The following is a 20961-nucleotide window of genomic DNA, read 5'->3' on the forward strand; positions in this document are numbered from 1 at the left end:
TTGTGTGCCTCTAAATGCCTGATGTCATCTGACTGATATCAAATGAACAACATTGTCTTAATTAATATACTCCCCCATATTAATTTAGTTGTGATCTAGCTCACTTTACCCTTCACTGTCCCATGTGGGAAAATTCAGCCAAAAGCTTTTGGCAAGGATGCATGAAAATAGATATGTCTCTTAGAAAATAATATAAGCTAACTAAAAACAGTAATAACTATCAGCAGAGGGAGTAAATAGTAACAGCATTAGCAGATGAGAAAAGACAAGTTAAAATAGGTAAGATTGTTTATCGGGGTCAGTTTACATTGAGGGGTGAGTCACCTGATGACACACTCACACCTACTGTACAGTAAATCTTTAATATCTACACTGCTGCTAAATTGCCAATTAATTAAGTGCACGGCCAGTGTAGTCTGCATAGTAGAGAGCAACTTTTAAGAGACCATTAATGGATTGCTCAGCCATATCTAATTACAAGGTTGTGGCATTTTACGAGAGGAAGAGAAAAGAGAAGTTTTTTCCCCCGCTCCTTTGTTTCTCTGGGCTTTCTTTCAGCAGCTGAATTATGCTGCCTATAAACAGTCCAGTTTTGTTTTTGGTTCTTTACATGGTTTTCTGGAAGCTGATATTAGTTTAAACCTGGAAGACTCAAAACATGAAGTGTATCTGTCATTTGTCCTGTTGTGTCTTTGGCTACGTTCACACTGCAGGTCTTAATGCTCAATTCCGATTTTTTGATCAAATCCGATTTTTTTGTCTCCTCGTTCACACTACAAATAAAATGCGACAGCAAACGCGCTCTAGTGTGAACGCTCAAAGCGGCCCGCATGCGCAAAAGAAGATGTCACACACAACGCGCTCTGTTTAGACCAAGAACAAACAGTATTGTTTGACTGATGGCCGTTAATATAAAGACTTCGGACTTTACGTTTCCCAATTTTTGCTTTAAGTTATTTTGTTATTTACATAATAATGTAAATAACCTAATAATGATCCTTATTGCTGTTTAAGAGAGGAGCGGTGCTTCAAAGGATAGCTGCAGATTTCTGTCAGAATCTGCAGATTATACAGTACAAATAAAATGTTTACGTTGTCTTCCCAACAGTTTCACTGACATCTACACTGGATGGCTAGGAAGCGTTCGCGATGTCTTCTCGGGCGCTGATAATTGGCTTCAGTCTTGTGTCGGTGACGTAAAAGGCGGATTTAATGCGACTTGACCGTTCAAACAGCAGTCGCTTTCTAAAACATCGGATATGTATCGGATTCAGTACCACATACGAAAGTGACCCAGATCGGATTTGAAAATATCGGATTTGCGCCGTTCACACTGTCATAGCATGATCGGATATGGGTCGCATAGGGTCAAAAAAATCGGATTTGATGCGCTTTCGCCTGCAGTGTGAACGTAGCCTTGGATCCTATTTTCCTCCTCTCTGCCCCAGCTGGTTACACCTCCAGGTGCCTGGTTCAGCCCAAGGTTTCTTCCTGTTAAAAAGGAGTTTTTTCCTTCACACTGTCACCAACTACTTGCTCATTGGGGGTCATTTGATTGTTGGGATTTCCTTTGTATTACTATAGGGTCTCTTAATTACAATATAAAGCGCCCTGAGGCGACTGTTGTTGGGATCTATATAAGTAAAACTGAATTGAATTGAACTCAATTGAATATATAAATGCTCTCCTTGTTTTTTTATGGGCCTTTCTGACCAGTTAACTACCAAAATAAGCTGTTAACTGTGAAACACGTGAACATCGGTAAACATGCTTTGTGTTGTTACTGAAAGCTAAATGAGAGGACCATCAAATTCATATTTTAATGGATGCTTCTCTAATCTGTGTTAAAAACATGTGAAGGCACAGGGCAGAAAAAGACTTTGCACAAAAGCCTAAAAAAAGGTAAAGAACGAAACAGTGAATTGGTTTTGACATGCTAACTTTAAGTCATATTTAACCTTAGGGGAGTGAAAGAGGTTTTTGTTTTTTGTTTTTTAAATAAAGTTGAAAACCTACTTATTCCCGTTTGCTTTCAGTTCCAGTTGAGAAGGGTACCCTGGCTTTGACTAAGCAGTCTTATTCACTTTATTTTACCGGATGAGTTGTACGGTATATTTATTGTTAATTTAGTAACTGTTATGTCTAGTGTATGTTTTGTATAACATGTACAACACTTTGATCAATTGAGGTTGTTAAAATGTACTATAGATATAAACTTTTACTTGACTCCACCTGATGCACTTTAATAAGTGAAAGCTAGGGGTTCTGCGGGCTGGAGACGGGTTATGTTGAGGTGTGGAGGGTGAGCTCAGAGCCACCAGAATGGGCGGAGAGGGTGGTTTGCTGACAGGAGGGGAAATAAATGAGCTTTGAGATGAGAAGTTAGAGAGCACAGAGACATATGGCGAGGGAGCTGTCTGACATAGAGATGAGGATGGATGGGCTCTGAGTCTGCCTGTAGGTTGAGGAAAACGCTGTATGGGGACAGGTGCATAGTGCCATATTGAGCGGTGACATTATATCTTAGATTTTAGAAGTAGACAGACTGAAAGAATGTTAGGTGGTGTAACCATGTCACTGCAGTATACAAACGAACAAAAGAATTACTTATTACTGAAATGATCTGACCCACTTTAAATGTATTATATTTTGTTTGGCTTGTACGGTGGCCCCTAGAGACAAAGCACGTACAAACTCCAAAACACTTACAAAATCCAAAACACGTGCAAAATCCAAAACACATGCAAGCTCCAAAACACTTACAAAATAAAAAACACATGCAAAAGACAAAACACGTACAAAATACAAAAAACATGCAAAATCCAAAACACGTACAAAATACAAAACACGTGCAAACTCCAAAGCACTTACAAAATGCAAAACACGTGCAAACTCCAAAACACTTACAAAATAAAAAACACATGCAAAAGACAAAACACGTACAAAATACAAAACACATGCAAACTCCAAAGCACTTACAAAATCCAAAACACGTGCAAACTCCAAAACACGTACAAAATCCAAAACACATGCAAACTCCAAAACACGTACAAAATACAAAACACATGCAAAATACAAAACACGTACAAAATACAAAACACGTACAATATACAAAACACGTGCAAAATACAAAACACGTGCAAACTCCAAAACACGTACAAAATACAAAACACGTGCAAAATACAAAACGCGTGCAAAATCCAAAACACGTACAAAATCCAAAACACGTGCAAACTCCAAAACACATGCAAAATACAAAACACGTGCAAAATCCAAAACACGTACAAAATCCAAAACACATGCAAACTCCAAAACACGTACAAAATACAAAACACATGCAAAATACAAAACACGTGCAAACTCCAAAACACGTACAAAATCCAAAACACATGCAAACTCCAAAACACGTACAAAATACAAAACACATGCAAAATACAAAACACGTACAAAATACAAAACACGTACAATATACAAAACACGTGCAAAATACAAAACACGTGCAAACTCCAAAACACGTACAAAATACAAAACACGTGCAAAATACAAAACACGTACAAAATACAAAACGCGTGCAAAATCCAAAACACGTACAAAATCCAAAACACGTGCAAACTCCAAAACACATGCAAAATACAAAACACGTGCAAAATCCAAAACACGTACAAAATCCAAAACACATGCAAACTCCAAAACACGTACAAAATACAAAACACATGCAAAATACAAAACACGTGCAAACTCCAAAACACGTACAAAATCCAAAACACATGCAAACTCCAAAACACGTACAAAATACAAAACACATGCAAAATACAAAACACGTACAAAATACAAAACACGTACAATATACAAAACACGTGCAAAATACAAAACACGTGCAAACTCCAAAACACGTACAAAATACAAAACACGTGCAAAATACAAAACACGTACAAAATACAAAACGCGTGCAAAATCCAAAACACGTACAAAATCCAAAACACGTGCAAACTCCAAAACACATGCAAAATCCAAAACACATGCAAAATACAAAACACGTGCAAAATCCAAAACACGTACAAAATCCAAAACACGTGCAAACTCCAAAACACGTGCAAAATACAAAACACATGCAAAATACAAAACACGTGCAAAATACAAAACACATGCAAAATACAAAACACGTGCAAAATCCAAAACAAATGCAAAATACAAAACACATGCAAAATACAAAACACGTACAAAATACAAAACACGTGCAAAATACAAAACACGTGCAAAATCCAAAACACGCGCAAACTCCAAAACACATGCAAAATCCAAAACACAACGGAAGTGCTCCAGGACGCTAGGGGCAGTGTTGAGCTTTTGTTACCTAGTAACTACACAAGCCAGGAAGTACCAATGACCGGATTTGGGGTCTGCAGCCTTAAAGGCCGCATTTTAAGGCCGATTATGTCACAGCGACACGACAAAGACTGTCCCAATTCAAAGGCTGCTCGAAATGCGGCCCTCAAATGCGTCCTTAATTTCCCTGAATTTTAAGGATGGGTCTGTGTAGCCTTCATGGCCCAACATATCCCAGACTTCATAGCGCGGCGGTGGTTTGGATAATTTTGCCGAAAAAAAACGGCGGAAGCGGAGCGGACGAAGAGTAAACTTCCAGAAGTAAGTACTGAATATTATGTCACTTATTTATGCGCAAATGTTTTTATAATGAAGAACATTAAAACATTACTGTTGGCAACATGTCGGGAAAGTTATGTGACATTAGCGACGTTTGTACTAACTTGGTTTTAAAGCCTTCACTTCAAAATATTCGCCGTTCAATAGCTGACTTTAATCTTACAGAGAATGTGATGATTTTATGCGTAATTAAAGTCAGTCATGTCAGTCAGCTGACGGTTCACTCCTTAAGCTGAAAGAAAGATGCTTTAATCACAGGAGTCACACATGTGTCCACTGTACCATCTGGGAACTCTTCTTGTTTACACTCGTAATGACACAAACACTAAATCCTCCTTCTCTGGTGCTGTTTTGTAGCAGTGTGTACACCTGAGACTGTCACCTGTCTGTCTGTCCTGCACTCTCTCTCTGTTTCTTTCTCTCTGATTGTGGAATAAAAGTATGAACATGTATTTATAAGTCACACTTGTGTTTGAATCCTGCAGCTTATCACACATTTGATTTCTATGTGTGACACCTGCAAGTGTCCAGAGTGAGAACAGACTGAGGGACCCACTGCATTACATCATCTGTGAGGCTTTGCACCCCTGATGATCCACCAGGACAATCTCAGCAGTATGTGAGGAAGAGGAGGAGGAAGAGCCAGCAGCAGCTGACAGATGGAGAGAATAGACAGACTGTTCCCTATTTGTGAAGGACTGCTAGAAAAGTTTAAAATAACTAATTGTCTGTCCTGAATCAGTCTTATTAGGTAATGTTCAAATAATTTTATCATTCCAGTGTTTCCAGTGTAGGAGAAAGTACTCAGGGCCTTCAAGTTACGCACTATGAAAGGCAGCAACAAGTTTAATGTTCAGAAACCTAAAGTCTGTATCAGCAGCAGAATGGAACTAAAAATAAATGTTTGTTTCAGTTCTATGAAGCTTTGAGTATTTTGGATCAGTAGCACTGCTGTGTTTGTTGCATCATATTGCTGTAATTGTTTATATGCTTTATATATTCTGAGGTAAGTTGATCTATAGTGTTACATCATATTCTATCCGGTTGTTCAGTCTGACGTCACTAGCCGTGTCTGGGTCTAAACTCCGCTGCAGGTCCACATATCAAACGATCACTATGGCATTACTGAGAGTTGAAAAACTGTCTAAAGTCTTTCATCTTTAATAAAATGATCAGCGTTCTGCTCTACCAGGTGTAAGAATTGAGTTTAACATCCAGGCATCCATGAAAACGGAATTTATGACATTTAACGGAGTTAGAAGTTAGCAGGGAGTTAGCTCGCTAGCTTCTATCTAAATACAATATAGCATGTCCTGACTGCAGGGTTTTGGAAACAAATTAAAACGTACAGCTCTGCTATCACTTCCAACATAAATGAAGACAGAAAACTAAACAGCAGTGACGTTTGTAGGGTTACTGAAGTTGGGCTAGCTGGTATATAATGATGTGCTAGGTGACCGCTAGCGACACAGCTATGTTAGCATAATATAAACAAGCTAACTTTTTTTCCACTCGATAAAAGTTACCGTGAGTGTTCTCGGTGGTCAGGAACAAATGTAATCGCATGGCAGGATGCTGTAAAAGGACCAAACTTCAGCCAGGAGAACAACTGAGATAATCCATCCACAATACGAGGTTAGTCATTCATATACTGCTGCATAGGCTGGGCTGTAGTTACATCCTAAGGTTTTAAAGACTGAGCTTAAATAAATGATTAGTGGTAATAAAAGCCGAGGGAGGTCAACAGGGATCACTGACTGTTTTAGGAGCTTTTTGAGATCAAATAGAAGAAAATACATAACATTAAACATGTTAACAACACAAAAGCCATATTAAACGCAGACTACTTTAGACCCGGAAGTAGGATTCGTCGCGTCATCACTGAACAACCGGATAAGGATGTTATGTGTTTGTATACTTTCTGCCCAGTTTGACCCATTTAGCAGACGTCAGCCTGTTTAAAGCTCTGATATCTATTCTGTATGACTTAAAGCAGTTATGACATGGTCTGATTTTCTCACCCAATAAAGGAATATTTAATACATCAGTCTACTCTTCATTTTATCAGAAACATATATATACTATTATATATTGTACATATATTTATTAGTTTCAGATGTAGCCATTCTTGTATTTTGCTTGTTTACATTATTGTATTTTGCACAACTCTGTTGCTTGTGAAGCTCACACACAAGAATTTCACTCACATGTGCTGTACCAATGTACCTGCACATGTGATGTGACAATAAAAGTGATTTGATTTGAAACAGCTCACAGCTTGTACATTTTCTTTTTACACATGTATGTAAGCATTTGAGCCAAATTTAGTAATGCCAACATACTGAAGGAACAACATTTGTCTCTTATATATGATACACCTATATATGCACTGTCAATATACATTTTGAACCAGCTGCAGATGTCAGAGTAACAACTGACTGACCCCCACATAAAGTGCGTTACAGTAGTCCACAGGGGAAGAAATAAAAGCATGGATCACTTTTTTTAAAGTGCTGCCTAGAAAGAAACGATTTCACTCTTGCCAGTCGCCTTAAATGATAAAAATGGACTGGTCCAACTTAAAACCAAGGGCAGTAACAACAGGTTTAAAATAAACCTCCAGGGGTTCCAAATGAAAAGAAGAGGACTCACAGGGGCCACTGGGTCCAAACACCAACAAATCTGTTTTCTTTTCATTCAAATTTAAAAAGTTTAGAGCCAACCAAGCTTTAATGTCATCTAGGCATGTCAAGAGAGGTTTTATTCAGATGCCATCCTTCGGCTTCAGTGGCAAATAAATTTGGCAGTCATTCCTATATACTTGTCTTTGAGTGAAGATTTAAGGTGGTAAGACATGTAAATAACTGCAACTTGAATCTGTACTGAAGCTCAGTATTTGACAAAGAGTTCATGTTCACTGCTGTAATACCTAATAATGACTAATATAATAACCATAATATTGTCCATATTATATTTACATTACCAAAGTGATATGACTTTAGTCTCATGAACAACATTAGCTAATTGTTATTTACTAGCTAATCTTAAATGACTGTTCAGTACAGAAATGAAGCCCAAAAATCATGTTTTACTGTCCTGTGGTCTCAGCCTCAGATACTTATCAAATCACACAAAGCTCTTGTAGAAACAAACAAACAAATGAAAAAAAATATGTTCTCCTTCATTTCTGTCAAAAAAAGTTGTATGACACGTTTCCAGCTGTTAGTATCATAGTTGCTAGGCAACCTGGGAAGCGCAACGGAGACTAGAGCCCATGTGTTTGCAACAAACTTGCCGTTTATTTTACAAATCGAGCTCAACACTGCCCCTAGCGTCCTGGAGCACTTCCGTTGTGATTTGGAGTTTGCATGTGTTTTGAATTTTGTACGTGTTTTGGATTTTGCACGTGTTTTGGATTTTGTACGTGTTTTGGATTTTGCATGTGTTTTGGATTTTGTACGTGTTTTGTATTTTGTACGTGTTTTGTATTTTGCATGTGTTTTGAATTTTGTACGTGTTTTGGAGTTTGCACGTGTTTTGGATTTTGCACGTGTTTTGGATTTTGCACGTGTTTTGTATTTTGTACGTGTTTTGGATTTTGTATGTGTTTTGGAGCTTGTACGTGTCTTGGATTTTGTACGTGTTTTGGATTTTGCATGTGTTTTGGAGTTTGCATGTGTTTTGGATTTTGTATGTGTTGAGGAGTTTGTGCGTGCTATTTGGAATTTGTACGTGTTTTGGAGTTTATACATGCTTTGTCTCTAGGGGCCACCGTAGGCTTGATACATCATGGCACACTGTACGGGAAAAAAATCATTCCAATCAGTCCTGTTTGTGGCACATTAGTATATGTGAGGGGGCAAACTCCTCAAGATGGGTGGTGACCATGGTGGCCATTTAGAAGTTGGCCATCTTGGATACAACTTTTGTTTTTTCAATAGGAAGAGGGCCATGTGACACATCAAACTTATTGGTAATGTCACAAGAAAAACAATGGTGTGCACCGAACTGGGTCACTTTCGTATGCCGTGCTGAATCCGATACATATCTGATGTTTTAGAAGCGACTGCTGTTTAAATGGTCATGTCGCATTAAATCCGTCTTTTATGTCATCGCGAATGCTTCCTGGCCATCCAGTGTAGATGTTAGTGAAACTGTTTGGAAGACAACGTTGGAGAAACGTGAACATTTTATTTGTACTGTATAATCTGCAGGTTCTGACAGAAATCTGCAACTATCCTTTGAAGCACCGCTCCTCTAAAACAGCAATAAGGATAATTATTAGGCCATATGTAAATAACAAAATAACGTTATAACTTAAAGCAAAATTGGGAAACAAGTCTTTATATTAACGGGCATCAGTCAAACAATACTGTTTGGTCTGGGTCTAAACAGAGCGCGTTGTGTGTGACGTCTTCTTTTGCGCACGCGGGCGGCTTTGAGGGTTCACACTAGAGCGCGTTTGCTGTCACATTTTATTTGTAGTGTGAACAAGCAGACAGAAAATTGGAATTGAGCATTAAGACCTGCAGTGTGAACGTAGCCTTAGTGACTTTAAAGCTCATCATTATGTCTGCTTTGTTTAACAAAACAAAATGTAAAAACCGAAAATGTGTGGCTGTTTAGGAGGTTAAGGGTTTTTTGATAGGTAGGAAATGAGCAAAGAATGAGGGATGTGTGGTATGCGACAAAGATTTGACAGTTGAAACAAACTGTGGGGGTAGCAGTTACGTGGTATCCCAAACCATTTGACTTGGTTGCCAGGAAACCACTGGAGACAACCAGAACTGCTGGTAGGCAGATTTACTATATATGGACTGAGACAGGTATGCTGTTTCTGCAGTCTTTTTGCAACGCTGGGCTAAGATAACGTCTCATGGCTCTATATTTAAGGTACAGTGTAAGGAAGTGGAGAAGTGCTTAAGACATTGATTCTGAACCATAGCTGTATATAAAAGATGGATTTAGCCACAGTGACGCCACCCACTGGAAGTCCATTTCTGAAGCCTTAAAACAGAGACAGTATTTTGTCTTGTGGGTTTTTGTTGTTGTTTTATTTTAAACCAGATGGGTGAATCTGAATGACATGAATGTGAATCTCACATGGCTTGTTAATCACGATGTAAGCAAACCCAAAATAATATTCTTTTTCATCTTCTATTTTACTCTCCTTAAGAGCATGATTGCCAATTCAACTGAGGTCGTTTCGACAAGCAGATTAGTTTTCCCCTTGCTGGGTACTACAATGAACACAGATTAAAGTCCCTTCTGAATTGGCTCCACTTTGCAGAGCTGGTTTCTATATCAAGTGTGTTTTCAAATTTTTAGTTAGCACCAAATAACAACTACAGTTGCCTCAAGATGCTTTAAATTTTAAAGACCCTGCAAAAATACAGAGAAAAAAGCGAAACCCCCAACAACCAGATGACCCCCTATGAGTAAGCATTTTGGTAACAGTGGGAAGGAAAAACTCCCTTTTAACAGGAAGAAGCCTCCAGCAGAACCAGACTCAGGGAGGCACAGTCACCTGTTATGACTGGTTGTGGGTGAGGGGAGGAAGACAGGACAAAAGACACGCGGTGGAAGAGAGTCCGAGATTATTAATAACGAATGAAAATAAGTAATAATGAATTGTAACTGATTGTATGTACAGCCTGTTTCTAACTCTTTGTTTGTGAAAAAGAAACAAACATACTTACTTTTGTTAGCTTCTAATGCAATACATTAATGTAGCAAATTAACATATATGAAGCACACATTCAGTTTAGCTTGTGTCACATTTAAGCCTGTGATCCACACTCACTGATACTGTGGAAGATCTCATTAGAAAGAATAAGGAGGCTGGGATAGATGTCTCAGTTACTGTCACTGTCAGTGTCATATTCTTCTCCCTTTCCTCTTTCCTTCTCTCCATTATTTCACACAGATCAGACTGCAGCTTTGTGCAGTTTCCCCCCCTTTTTTACACTGTCCATTCATTATGAAGCATCTCTCATCCTCCCACGTTTCAGTCCCCATCCTTTCATTTCCTTCACTTTTCTTGTGTGTCCTCTCTAAAACCCACAGTTATTCTATTTATCTCTCGCAGCCTTCTCTCTATCTCTATCCTATCCTCATTTTCTCCCGCTCTATCACTGCATGTTCCAAGAGAGCCAGAAAAGAGAGAGCTGGAATAGAGAAAAAGGAGAGAAGAGAAGAGAGGGGAAAAGGAGAAAGACATGAGAAGAATATACAGGGAGTACATGTTCACCTGGATTTCTGTTTTCAAGCCCCTGCTCCTCCCCCTCCTGCTGCCTCTGTTTCCTCTCAGTAACAAATGTCAAAGCATGCAGACCCGCTGCCTCAACCTCCTCCTCCCCCTCTTCAGCTTATTATTATGACTTTCATTACAAAATACCAAAATCTGCCCTTTGCTACATCAGTTCATTGTTCCTCAAAATAATCCACTTTGCCTATTCTGGTCATTTTTTTGCTTTGTTTTCTTCTAAAAATCAGCCAGCTACTTTGGGCTTATGGTGACGTGGCAGAAAGTGGTTGGGAGAATGATTCACGCAGACAAATGAAACACACTGCTTTTACATGTATTCTCTTCCAAAAATGCATAAAGGGCATATTTTACTGCATGTATGTATATATTATTTATGATTTCCAGCAGTGGGGATGTTTTAATAGTAAACTCATTTTGTGTCATTTCCAGCGATCACCGACTGAGTCTTTTAGCCACACATGTGGGACGGCTGGAGAGACGGAAATTTCCACTGCTTTTTTGGCAATAATGAATAGAAGGATTGCCATGAAGTTTTCCACTGACATTTAAAATCCTAAAATGATGAATTCTACTGACATTGAGGAACTCCATAGCTCTCCTATACCATCAGATTAGGCTAGCACATTGTAGCATGCTAAACATGCATGGTAAACATGGTAGGACAGGGCGATTAAAACTGCTTAAAAGAGGGCAATTTCAGCTGCAGTGCGTCAAACACATTACTATGCATCACTGTGACATCACAGTGGTTGTAGTACAATTGTAAGGAATGATTAACTGTATTCTGCTGCTCCAATAGGTCTGGCTGAATTGAGATGAAGGATTGTTGTCCTGAGTTAATTGTTTCATTTAGCATCATATGCGAGAAGACCAAAAATCCCAGACATTACTCTATTAAAAATCCAAAACCTTACCTTATACATACACTTGGACTGATCTTTCTCTTAAGATGATCTTCTCATGCACCTCTGCAATGTTATAAGCGTGCTTGCAGTTTTTGGATCACTCTGTAAAAAAACAAACAAACAAAAAAGCCCTAAAACCACATTTGTATTTATTCCTCTGATGTGTGCTGGACCTCACTGCGTTTCACCATTGGGAAGTAAATAAAGTCACAGGGAGGCAAAGTCAATTTAATTCAGTTTTGTTTATATAGCACCAATTCACAACAACAATCGCCTCCAAGTGCTTTAGACTGTAAAGATGTTAGAATAATAGATGCCCTATGAGGAGGACTAGGTGACAGTGGGAAGGAAGAAGAAGAGACCTCGGCACAACCAGGCTCAGTGAGGGGCAGCTATGTGAAACAAAGGACCAAACAGAAGCCATTGGAGAGAGAAGACAAAACTCAATGGCATGCAATCATGGCATTTAAACACGCGGGGACTGAAAAGAGGGAAGTGGAGAAGAGGTGCTCATTGCATTATGGGAAATCTTCTGGCACGCCTAAGCCTGTGGCAGCTGATCCAACTCTAAGTATTTGCTTTATCAAATATGAAAAACTTCGAAGCCTGATCTTGAAAGTAGAGATGCTGTCTGTCTCCTGACAGCTAAAGGCTCTTACTTTTCAAAACTCTAGGAAAAACAAGTAAGCCTACAGTCTGAGAGTGAAGTGCTGTGATAGGATAATACTACTACTACTAATAATACATTTCATGTACAGATGACTTTCACCTTTAAATAAGAACACCTGACAAGGAATTACTTACCAAAGTCACAGTATACATAAAGTAGTTAAGAAACGCCATAGAATAAAAAGCTAATACATCATAACCTCAAATTCAAACAGAATAGGCCATTTTTAAATAAAATATGTGTTTTATGACTGGCTTTAAAGATCGGGAGAGAATCAGTATTGTGAGTTAGGTCCGGGAGAAAGAGACCCAAAGACAAGGGGGCACTTGGTTGAAAGCTCTAAGGCTCTAAATTAATGCAGTATATTATCCTACTGTGAGGTCTTAAATTTGCAAAAGAAAGGGTGGCCAAACCGCTCTTTTCTTTTTGTTTTACATTTATTTGTGCCATTGTCATTTGAAAGAGAGCTATCTTCTAAGGTTCAATAGATGTGTCGAAGTGATGTAATTCTGACTGTCTTAACCTAGTTCTCATCTGCATTACTTTAAGTTTAGGCATCTAAGCTACCTGAGTGTGATATGTGATACAAATTTTATGAGGCAATGAGATAAGCGTTATAGAAAATGCGCAGTGATGAACAAGAAATATTTAGGGCGAGTATAAAAGCACAATGTCGGCCACAGCACAACTACATATTTAATGTGCCTCCAGGCTGTCGGTTTAGCCTCCGTATGATCGCTCTTGTGATGGGAGAGAAAAGGAGCAGAGTTAAAGAAGGTCCCAAGTCACAGATGGTTTTTGTTTTTTTTTGGCTTAACACAACTGCAGGTGTAAGCAATGGCTGAATCCCATTTAATAGCTAGTGAAAAAAAGTTTTATTAGTAGAATTGTACCTCTGCCAGTACAAAAGGTGGCGTACACATCAGTTTGAGAATACAAAGGTGATCAGAGTTTGGCGAGCGAGTACACGCGCGCACTGCCTTGATTCAGCCAGCCAGTGATGACTTGGCTCTGGAGTTTATCATCTGTTGCTGTTTAAGGTCAGACAAAAAAAAAAAAAAAAGATTAAAAAAAATACAGGAGACAAATACCAGCTGACAGGGTCACCCCTCAACAGCAGGCCAGTCCTGACATTTGTGTGCGTGAGTGTGTGTGATGCCACAGATATAGTTTACCTCACTTGGACAGTGTGCTGCCATCTGCACTGTCCTCGCCTGCTGACCTTTGTGTTCTTTGTTTTCTGTTTTCAAAACTGTTGAAGATGAAAAAGACTTTTTAGAGCTTTTCACTTTTTCACTGTGTCTTTTATGGTGTAAGAACTCATTTTTTCTGCCTCTGCAGTAAGTGTGTAAAACCAAACTGTGGTTGAAATCGAAACTTGGTGTCCTTCAGCCCCGGGGAGCTGCTGCTGCGGCTGTAAGACAAGCTTTTCCACTGTGTTTTATGAGACACACTGCACGTCAAGACGTCCTTTTATTTGAGCTCTTCTCCCCTATTTGTTCTTTCACGATCACCTGACTCTCTGTCCTCTCTCGTCTCTTTTGTCAAGCCAAACTTTCCGGCCCCTTCTCCCCCCCCAGCCTATCGGCCCTCCAGTCCAACAGGACCATGATGCTCAGCAGCTCCGTGGAGGTGCCCCGCCCGGGAGGGATGAGTGGCTTGAGCGGGCTGAGCACGGCTGCCCGGAACGTGGTGCGCTCCTCCAGTATCTCAGGGGCCATGTACAGCCTGGAGAAAAGTCCTGGCAGCGGGGGCCCAGACTCTGCATCGCTGACTGGGACTAAGAAGCGGCGCTCCAGTTTGGGTGCCAAGATGGTGGCCATTGTGGGGTTGTCACAGTGGAGCAAGAGCACACAGCAGCTCAACCAGCAAGGTCAGTTTACAGTCTAAACTACTTAATCTGTCAGTCGTTCTCTCTATGTATGTTCACTTTCTGATTCCACCTTTCTTTCTGACACTTTCACCAAGGCAAATTCATCTGTTTTTCCTCATTTCCCCAGCCGTCATCCTCATAGCTTCTGTTTTTTCTTTCTGTATCCTTTCCTTAGTTCTAACCTTGGTCTCTCCCCATCTGTTTTATTGTGATTTTAAAAGTTTGAAGATTTTAGATTCTTTTTAAAATTGGGGTTTTGTTATTTCGAAGAGGAAGGAGGATCATTTTTATCCTCCTGAATTTTCTTTAACCCTTGTTCCTTTAAATTGATTTAAATACCTTGCTGCAATTGTTAAAATGACACTAAAACTGTTATAACAGAATAATTATTATTATAGTTAACATTAGCATAATCCACTCTAAAGTGTATCTGGGGTTATTTTGACAGCTACAGTATTTGATTGAACAAGCTTTATCTTTTAAGGTGTTAGTATTGTAGCGAGTCCTTTTTGAAAGGCTGCAGCACATTTGTGAGCGTCGCCGTGTGTTGAACTCTGCAGCGGCAGCAGCAAGTACGCATGGTGATTGTTTGGTAGCAGCATTATGTTCTAATGCGTCTCCTGCGGCGTATAATTACAGATCCTGTGCAGCTGCAAGAAAAGCGTTTCTCACTTTGCGCCTCAGTGGCGAACACAAACCTACTCTTTCCTGGTGGAAAATAAGAAAAACATGTCACACACTGAGACTTTGTAAAGGCTGAGAGGCATGGGCAGGAGGGGCAAGGGGAGCAGGGGATGCATCTTATTTGAGTGCAGCCAAATTTTTCCTTTTTTCTTTTTCATTCCTCTATCTGTCAGTATGAAAGAAGTTGTTCATCTCCTCGTGTCCTCTTACACATTCTGTTTCTCGTCTCAGCACATCAAACTGTAACTTTTACAGAACAGAGTGTTCGTGTCTGCATGTTTCTTTCTTTCTTCTTGCCTAGCTGTACACCGTCTGTGTCTAATTCTGTGTAAGTGTTGAAATATATCACAAGATCTGGCTCTCTGCTGCTTTGTGCAGCAGCGTGTTTTTACCGGTACTTTAAATTATATAAGCGCTTTATTTTAAACAAAAATGTCAAATACGTATTTATTGTACCTGCTCAGTTGTGTATATTTGTCAGTCAGACAAAACTGTGCAATTGAAAGATTTCACAATAGACGGCGTTGACTCATCTGCAAACACTTGCCATTTATTTTTTAAGCTGTTTTGAAACCAAAAAAGGTGTAGCACAAACCGGAGAACATTCACCTTCAAAGTAGAAGTTGTGCTATGCTCTTTGCGCCAAATTTAACACTAGTGACTCCCAGCAGCCTCCAACAATCACTTGCTAACTGGTTGCAGAATACACACTTATCCCTGGGTAACAGTGCTTACAAGTGGGCATTATTAACCGGTCTAAAGGCTTTTGTGAGTGGAGCATTCGATTTCACAGTGACTGCTCCAGCAATCGGTTGGAGAATGCACATTTTCCCCTCGCAATTTGTTATTGCCGTATGGCGCATGTTTGGCTATGCAAGTGGGGCCTAACTCTAGCCCTAGATATCTTATAGCCTTTTTCCACTAGTACCAGCGTGGGTTGATGCTGTTTTTAGGGCTTTCCATAAAGTGGTAGTATCTGGTACCAGGTACTTTTTTAGTACCTACTCGGCCAGGGTTCCAAGCGATCTGAGGTGAAAATGTGACATCAACAGACTGCATCCAACTGTTTGGCTAGTCAGTGGCTTCAGTTAATGAGTCATGAGCCCTATGAGTCCCTTCATGAAAATACATTCCAGCAATATGGGAAATGGCTACACAAAAAGCAGCACAGTGGTTCCCGAGTCTGACAAAAAGCCATACAACGAGCAGCAGGTATACCATCGTCTCAACATCCTCCATTGTTGTGGTGTTGGTGTTGAATATAAATGATGTCACAGGACTTTTGGCTGCGTTGCTACAACGACCCCATGCACATTTTGTGATAGTTGATGGTATATTGCCAAGTTGAGCTAGTGGCTATTAATTGACACTGTGATACTCTGTGGGATGCTAAGTTTGGACCTTAAAGCATATTATTTTTCATAGAATTGTGATTTATTCTTAGAACTCCACCGAGTAATTGGCCAACGGCTGGCATATGACAGTTTTGTGCCCTAACCAGAGACCAGGGCCCTATTTCAGGAAGCGGGTTTAGAAAACTCAGAGTTAAAAATGATACACGGGGTTGAGTAACCCCGAACTGTCCAACTCGGAATATTCGGTTTCAGAAAGGCTGATAACAATTAGTTCAGTCAACGCGGAGTTGCTTTAACCCCAAATTAAGCGCGCACACGAGGATACATAAAGCCCTGATTAGTGGAGCACAGATTAAGCGAGTCACCATGGAGACGGAGGGAAAGGAGGCGCGGTCAATGTGTTTTACAGCGCTTGAGGCCGAAATTTTGATGGCAGTATATGCCGATAACATGCAAATTTTGCGGAAAAAAAGTAACACAGCCTCAGCTGCAAAAGAAAGGGAGCATGCATGGCAAAACATAGCCGACAGAGTCAATGCGTGAGTGTTAATTTAAACATTGATCTAGGGATTTCCACCCATTTAACACGTTATTTTATTCTATTTTATTTTATTTTTTATTTCATACATTTTATTTTGTGATGTGATGTGAGCGCAGGTGCAACCCAACAGGCCCCAAACGTTCCTGGCAGCAAGTAAAAATGAAATATAAAAATATAGTCCAAACAGGTAAGGTGTAATTGTATTATGAGAAAAACAGGTGGGGGTCCTCCACCACCACCACTCACAGAGGCTGAGCAGTTGGCTTCCACATTTGTGATAATGTTGGCAGCATCACATATGATCTTCACAGTGCAGAGAACACAAATTAGCATCCATTACTATAATGAAATAATTTGTTAGTTTGAAATGCTACAGGGAACTATGTACCTGCACATTAATGCTGTGGAAAGACTTCCTGTTCACATAGTCTCCTTCATTTACTGAAGGAGCAATGATTGGAATGTGAGTGCCATCTATACAGCCAATCACGCCTGGGAACCGTGAGAATAAATGTAAAATTTAAGTAGTAGTTCAAGTATCACCACATCATGAATTAAGTTTTGTTCATCCTGATACCTGCAATTTTGTGGCATCCCTCTTTGATAAATCTTGTGGGTCTATGACCGGGGAACACCACAAACGAGTACAGGAGACGTTTCAGTGCAACTGTAACATTCCTGACTGCCCGACAGACGGTAGCCTTGGAAACGTGCTCAGCGTCACCAATATTATACAGAAAGCTCCCGTTTGCAAAAAACCGAAGTACAATACAAATAATATGTACAGAACTGAGAGGATGTCCGCGATGTGTCTTATGAGCAATATTAGGCCTGAGGATGTTATTCAAATAAATTATAGATTGTGCTGAAAAACGGTAACGTTCACACAGGAAATCATCAGGAAATGATAAAATGTCCGAACGCGCTCTAATCACTCTCTCCCGGCGGAGAGCTCTGCGGAGAATTTGGGCTTCAACATCTACTGGCTCTTCAAGGAAGGAGCACGCCATGTCTGACACTTCCTACAGTCAGGTTTCCGACAAAGAGGCGGAGAAAGTCAGGGTTAGTTGAAGTAAACCTGCTAGGGGGCAGGTTAGCTTCACGGAGTGTGTCGTCATAGTAACTCACTCAGGATTAATCTAAACTCGCTTTGTGAAACCGAAAACCCAGAGTTTTCGTTAACTCAGGGTATACTTACTCAGAGTTTGCACTAAACCGGCTTCCTGAAATAGGGCCCAGCTTTTCAGCCTAATGAAAGTCCGATTATGAACTGGTCTGCTCCATGCATGGGCAACACATGCACAGCGGCGCAGGCACATAGCTGTATGCTCACATTCATACGCTAGCATGCAGTTAGTGTGGTAGCTCTTCACGCAGAGTGAAAAAACAAAGTTTGACAAAGTAAACTGTAGGGGGACAACCATGAAAATGTTCAGAAAAACAGAACTAATCAGACACTTAAATCACCTTCAGCCTGAACATGGACACTTTAAAGAGGCTTACAAAAGCAAAGTGGCTGTCCAGAGCTCAGAGCCAGCCAGAGGCCAGCTGCCCTGGTAAGAGCAAGAGGATCAAAGCAGTTATGGGGATAATTACAAAGTGCAAGTGTCTGGTGAATTTAAAAACATGCTGGAAAATGATGTAAGTACTTGAAATTTGTTTTGTTATATAACTCTGTCGGCCTGGTTTTGTTTGGTAAAGTGAAAAATGTCAGGTTTGTCCGGGTAATTATTTGTGCTGCTTTTCAGTAGCAGACCACTTTATTTTGGAGCTATTTAACTGAGAGAAGCAAATTCTGTAACTGACTCCAGTTTAGGGGGTAAATTGTAACATTTAAAGAAAGCACATCTGTATCAACTCTTCAGACACAGCAGCTACATCCATCTTTTATGTACAGATTCTTTATTGAACTCATTTGGCATGTCCCGTAAGTTATAATTTGACATTATATTTATTTAAGTAAAAAATTTGGGTCAGTGTTTAAACACTGTATAGCAGCCGAAGTATAAATTTTCTGGCTATAGTGCATCTTGATATGTGTAGGACTGCATGTTTGTCAAACAAGGTCATTTGATTCACTTATTAATCGGCTTTTATTTGTACCGCAAATGTAACAAAGCCAGGCAGTTTAGCTTTTCTTTCTGTCTCCAGCGACAGCTTATCCTGAAGGATAAGTAAGAAGAAAGCAACCATTAGATAAATGCAAACACATCCACTCACCATAATTCTGCATTGTTATCCCCTATCATTACCTGCCTTTGAAATCAGCTTAAAATGGCTGTTGTAACCAGGGCTCTGTGGACACACACACACTCATACACAGTGACACAAACAAAGAGCTTGCTTCACTCATCACAGCTGACACTTGTCTGACGCAGGGAGAACTGTCGATATTTTCACCACGGGGGCTTTCGTGTCGTGTTTGCGGTGATGAAGAGAGCACAACAAAGGGAAAGTGCAGATGGGGAGGCTAGGAGGGGCTGACGAGGTAGAGAAGAGGAAGGGGAGACAAGGGGTGCATCTAAATTTAGATGTTCTCAGCTGCCGGAGCAGCACATTGTGCCTGGAACAAAATCACAGTATCGTAGATGGCTCTTTCTTCTTCTTCTTCTTCTGTCGATACCACATCTCACCGCATTAGAAGTTCGCTAGTTTTCTCACTTTGCTGCGCTGGCAACAGGTTATGAAATGATTTTTTTAAAGCACACCTCTGATGAGCTGAGACTCAGTACGAGATATGAATAAAGAAATCTGTTCTCAGTCCTATAACAAGATATTCTAAAGTAGAGTGGTTTAGATCATGACCGTGGACACAATATCTTATTAAAAATAAGCTACTAGCAGCCAATCTGATAAACTGAGCTATAAAGTGTCACTTAAGCAGGAGAGATGGGTCACACACACAGGTCAATTGTGTGCAGCCCATCTAACAGAATCTCATAGAGTCAACTGCAGCTTTGTAGATACAGATGCAGATAATTAGGCATGTGACCCACACACAACATTCCTTCTCACTTGGTCGGGTTCGATTAGGGTCCTTTCTTTTCTTTGTGGCAGTCAATAATGACCTAGTCCGGTCAGCTCTCGGTGCTCCATGTTTAGAATGACACCAGCATCGATTGACCAGAGGGGGGTAGGTATGTGGGGAAAAGATGACCAGCTAATAACCAATAACACACAATATTGATGCAGATTTGGTCTTGGACTGGATGCATGAATGGGAAAGGAAAACGAACCCAAAACTCAACATAGATTATTTCATTAAATGACTTATTGATTGATTTGATTGGATGTTGTTGGGGAAGGGAACCTTGAGGAGAAACACAGACTCTCACAGCACTCCGCAAATCTATTAAATGCATATACAGTAACTTCAGTGTTCTGCATGTGTTGTGCTCTATTTTTTCATAACTTTTAAAATGAGATCACAAGCAGCCTTCTTGTTATCAAGTTTAAAAAAATGGATGGTTCTGCTGCTGCAAACAATACAGTTTGTGTGCAAAACGTGAACACGGTGAAGGAGAATGATGAAGAATGTGACTTAGCAACGAGGTAACTGGTAGACACCAAAATGTAAAGACATTGAAGGAATATGCCAGCATCTTACCGATAAAACGCTTTTAGGAGGTAATGCACTTGTGGTATTATTGTGTCACAGTTCCTACCAGGTACGTTCTTATTTTGTGAATTGGATCCAGTCAATTTACAGCGATCTGCAGAATCACTTAAGGTAAGGTCTAATGCAAACTTTTTTTTTTCTACAGATGCGTTCAAGCACATTTATTTTATCTGATTCCCAAATAACAACATCAGCATCATCTGATGCTCTTAGTGGGGTTCTTGACCGTTTGTCAAGGTAGGCTTAATTACATTGAATCATGTTTCTGTAGGAGTTGTCATTGGGGTTGTAACAAAGATAAAATTCCTTTCCTAATCAGCTACTTGTAAATTTCCAGGCAGAACTGCTGATTAAGTATCAGTGTTGCCACACACAACCCCT

General features: G+C 40.0%; 1 protein-coding gene across 2 annotated transcripts in view; it reads left to right on the forward strand.

Annotated features, from left to right (window-relative positions):
• The window catches only part of rims3 (regulating synaptic membrane exocytosis 3), a 58687-nt gene that overhangs the window by 12879 nt on the left and 24847 nt on the right, over positions 1-20961 (forward strand). For both annotated transcript variants that reach the window (XM_085396481.1, XM_085396482.1), the window contains exon 2: positions 14058-14381. In XM_085396481.1, coding sequence (XP_085252607.1) covers positions 14117-14381 — 265 coding nt within the window. In that variant the 5' untranslated portion in view covers positions 14058-14116. The remainder of the gene's footprint in view (positions 1-14057; positions 14382-20961) is intronic.

This window comes from Rhamphochromis longiceps, linkage group LG22 (genome assembly GCF_057381845.1).
Source record: "Rhamphochromis longiceps isolate RC_006_pf linkage group LG22, R_longiceps_female_GT1.1, whole genome shotgun sequence".
NCBI classification, from domain to species: Eukaryota; Metazoa; Chordata; class Actinopteri; order Cichliformes; family Cichlidae; genus Rhamphochromis; species Rhamphochromis longiceps.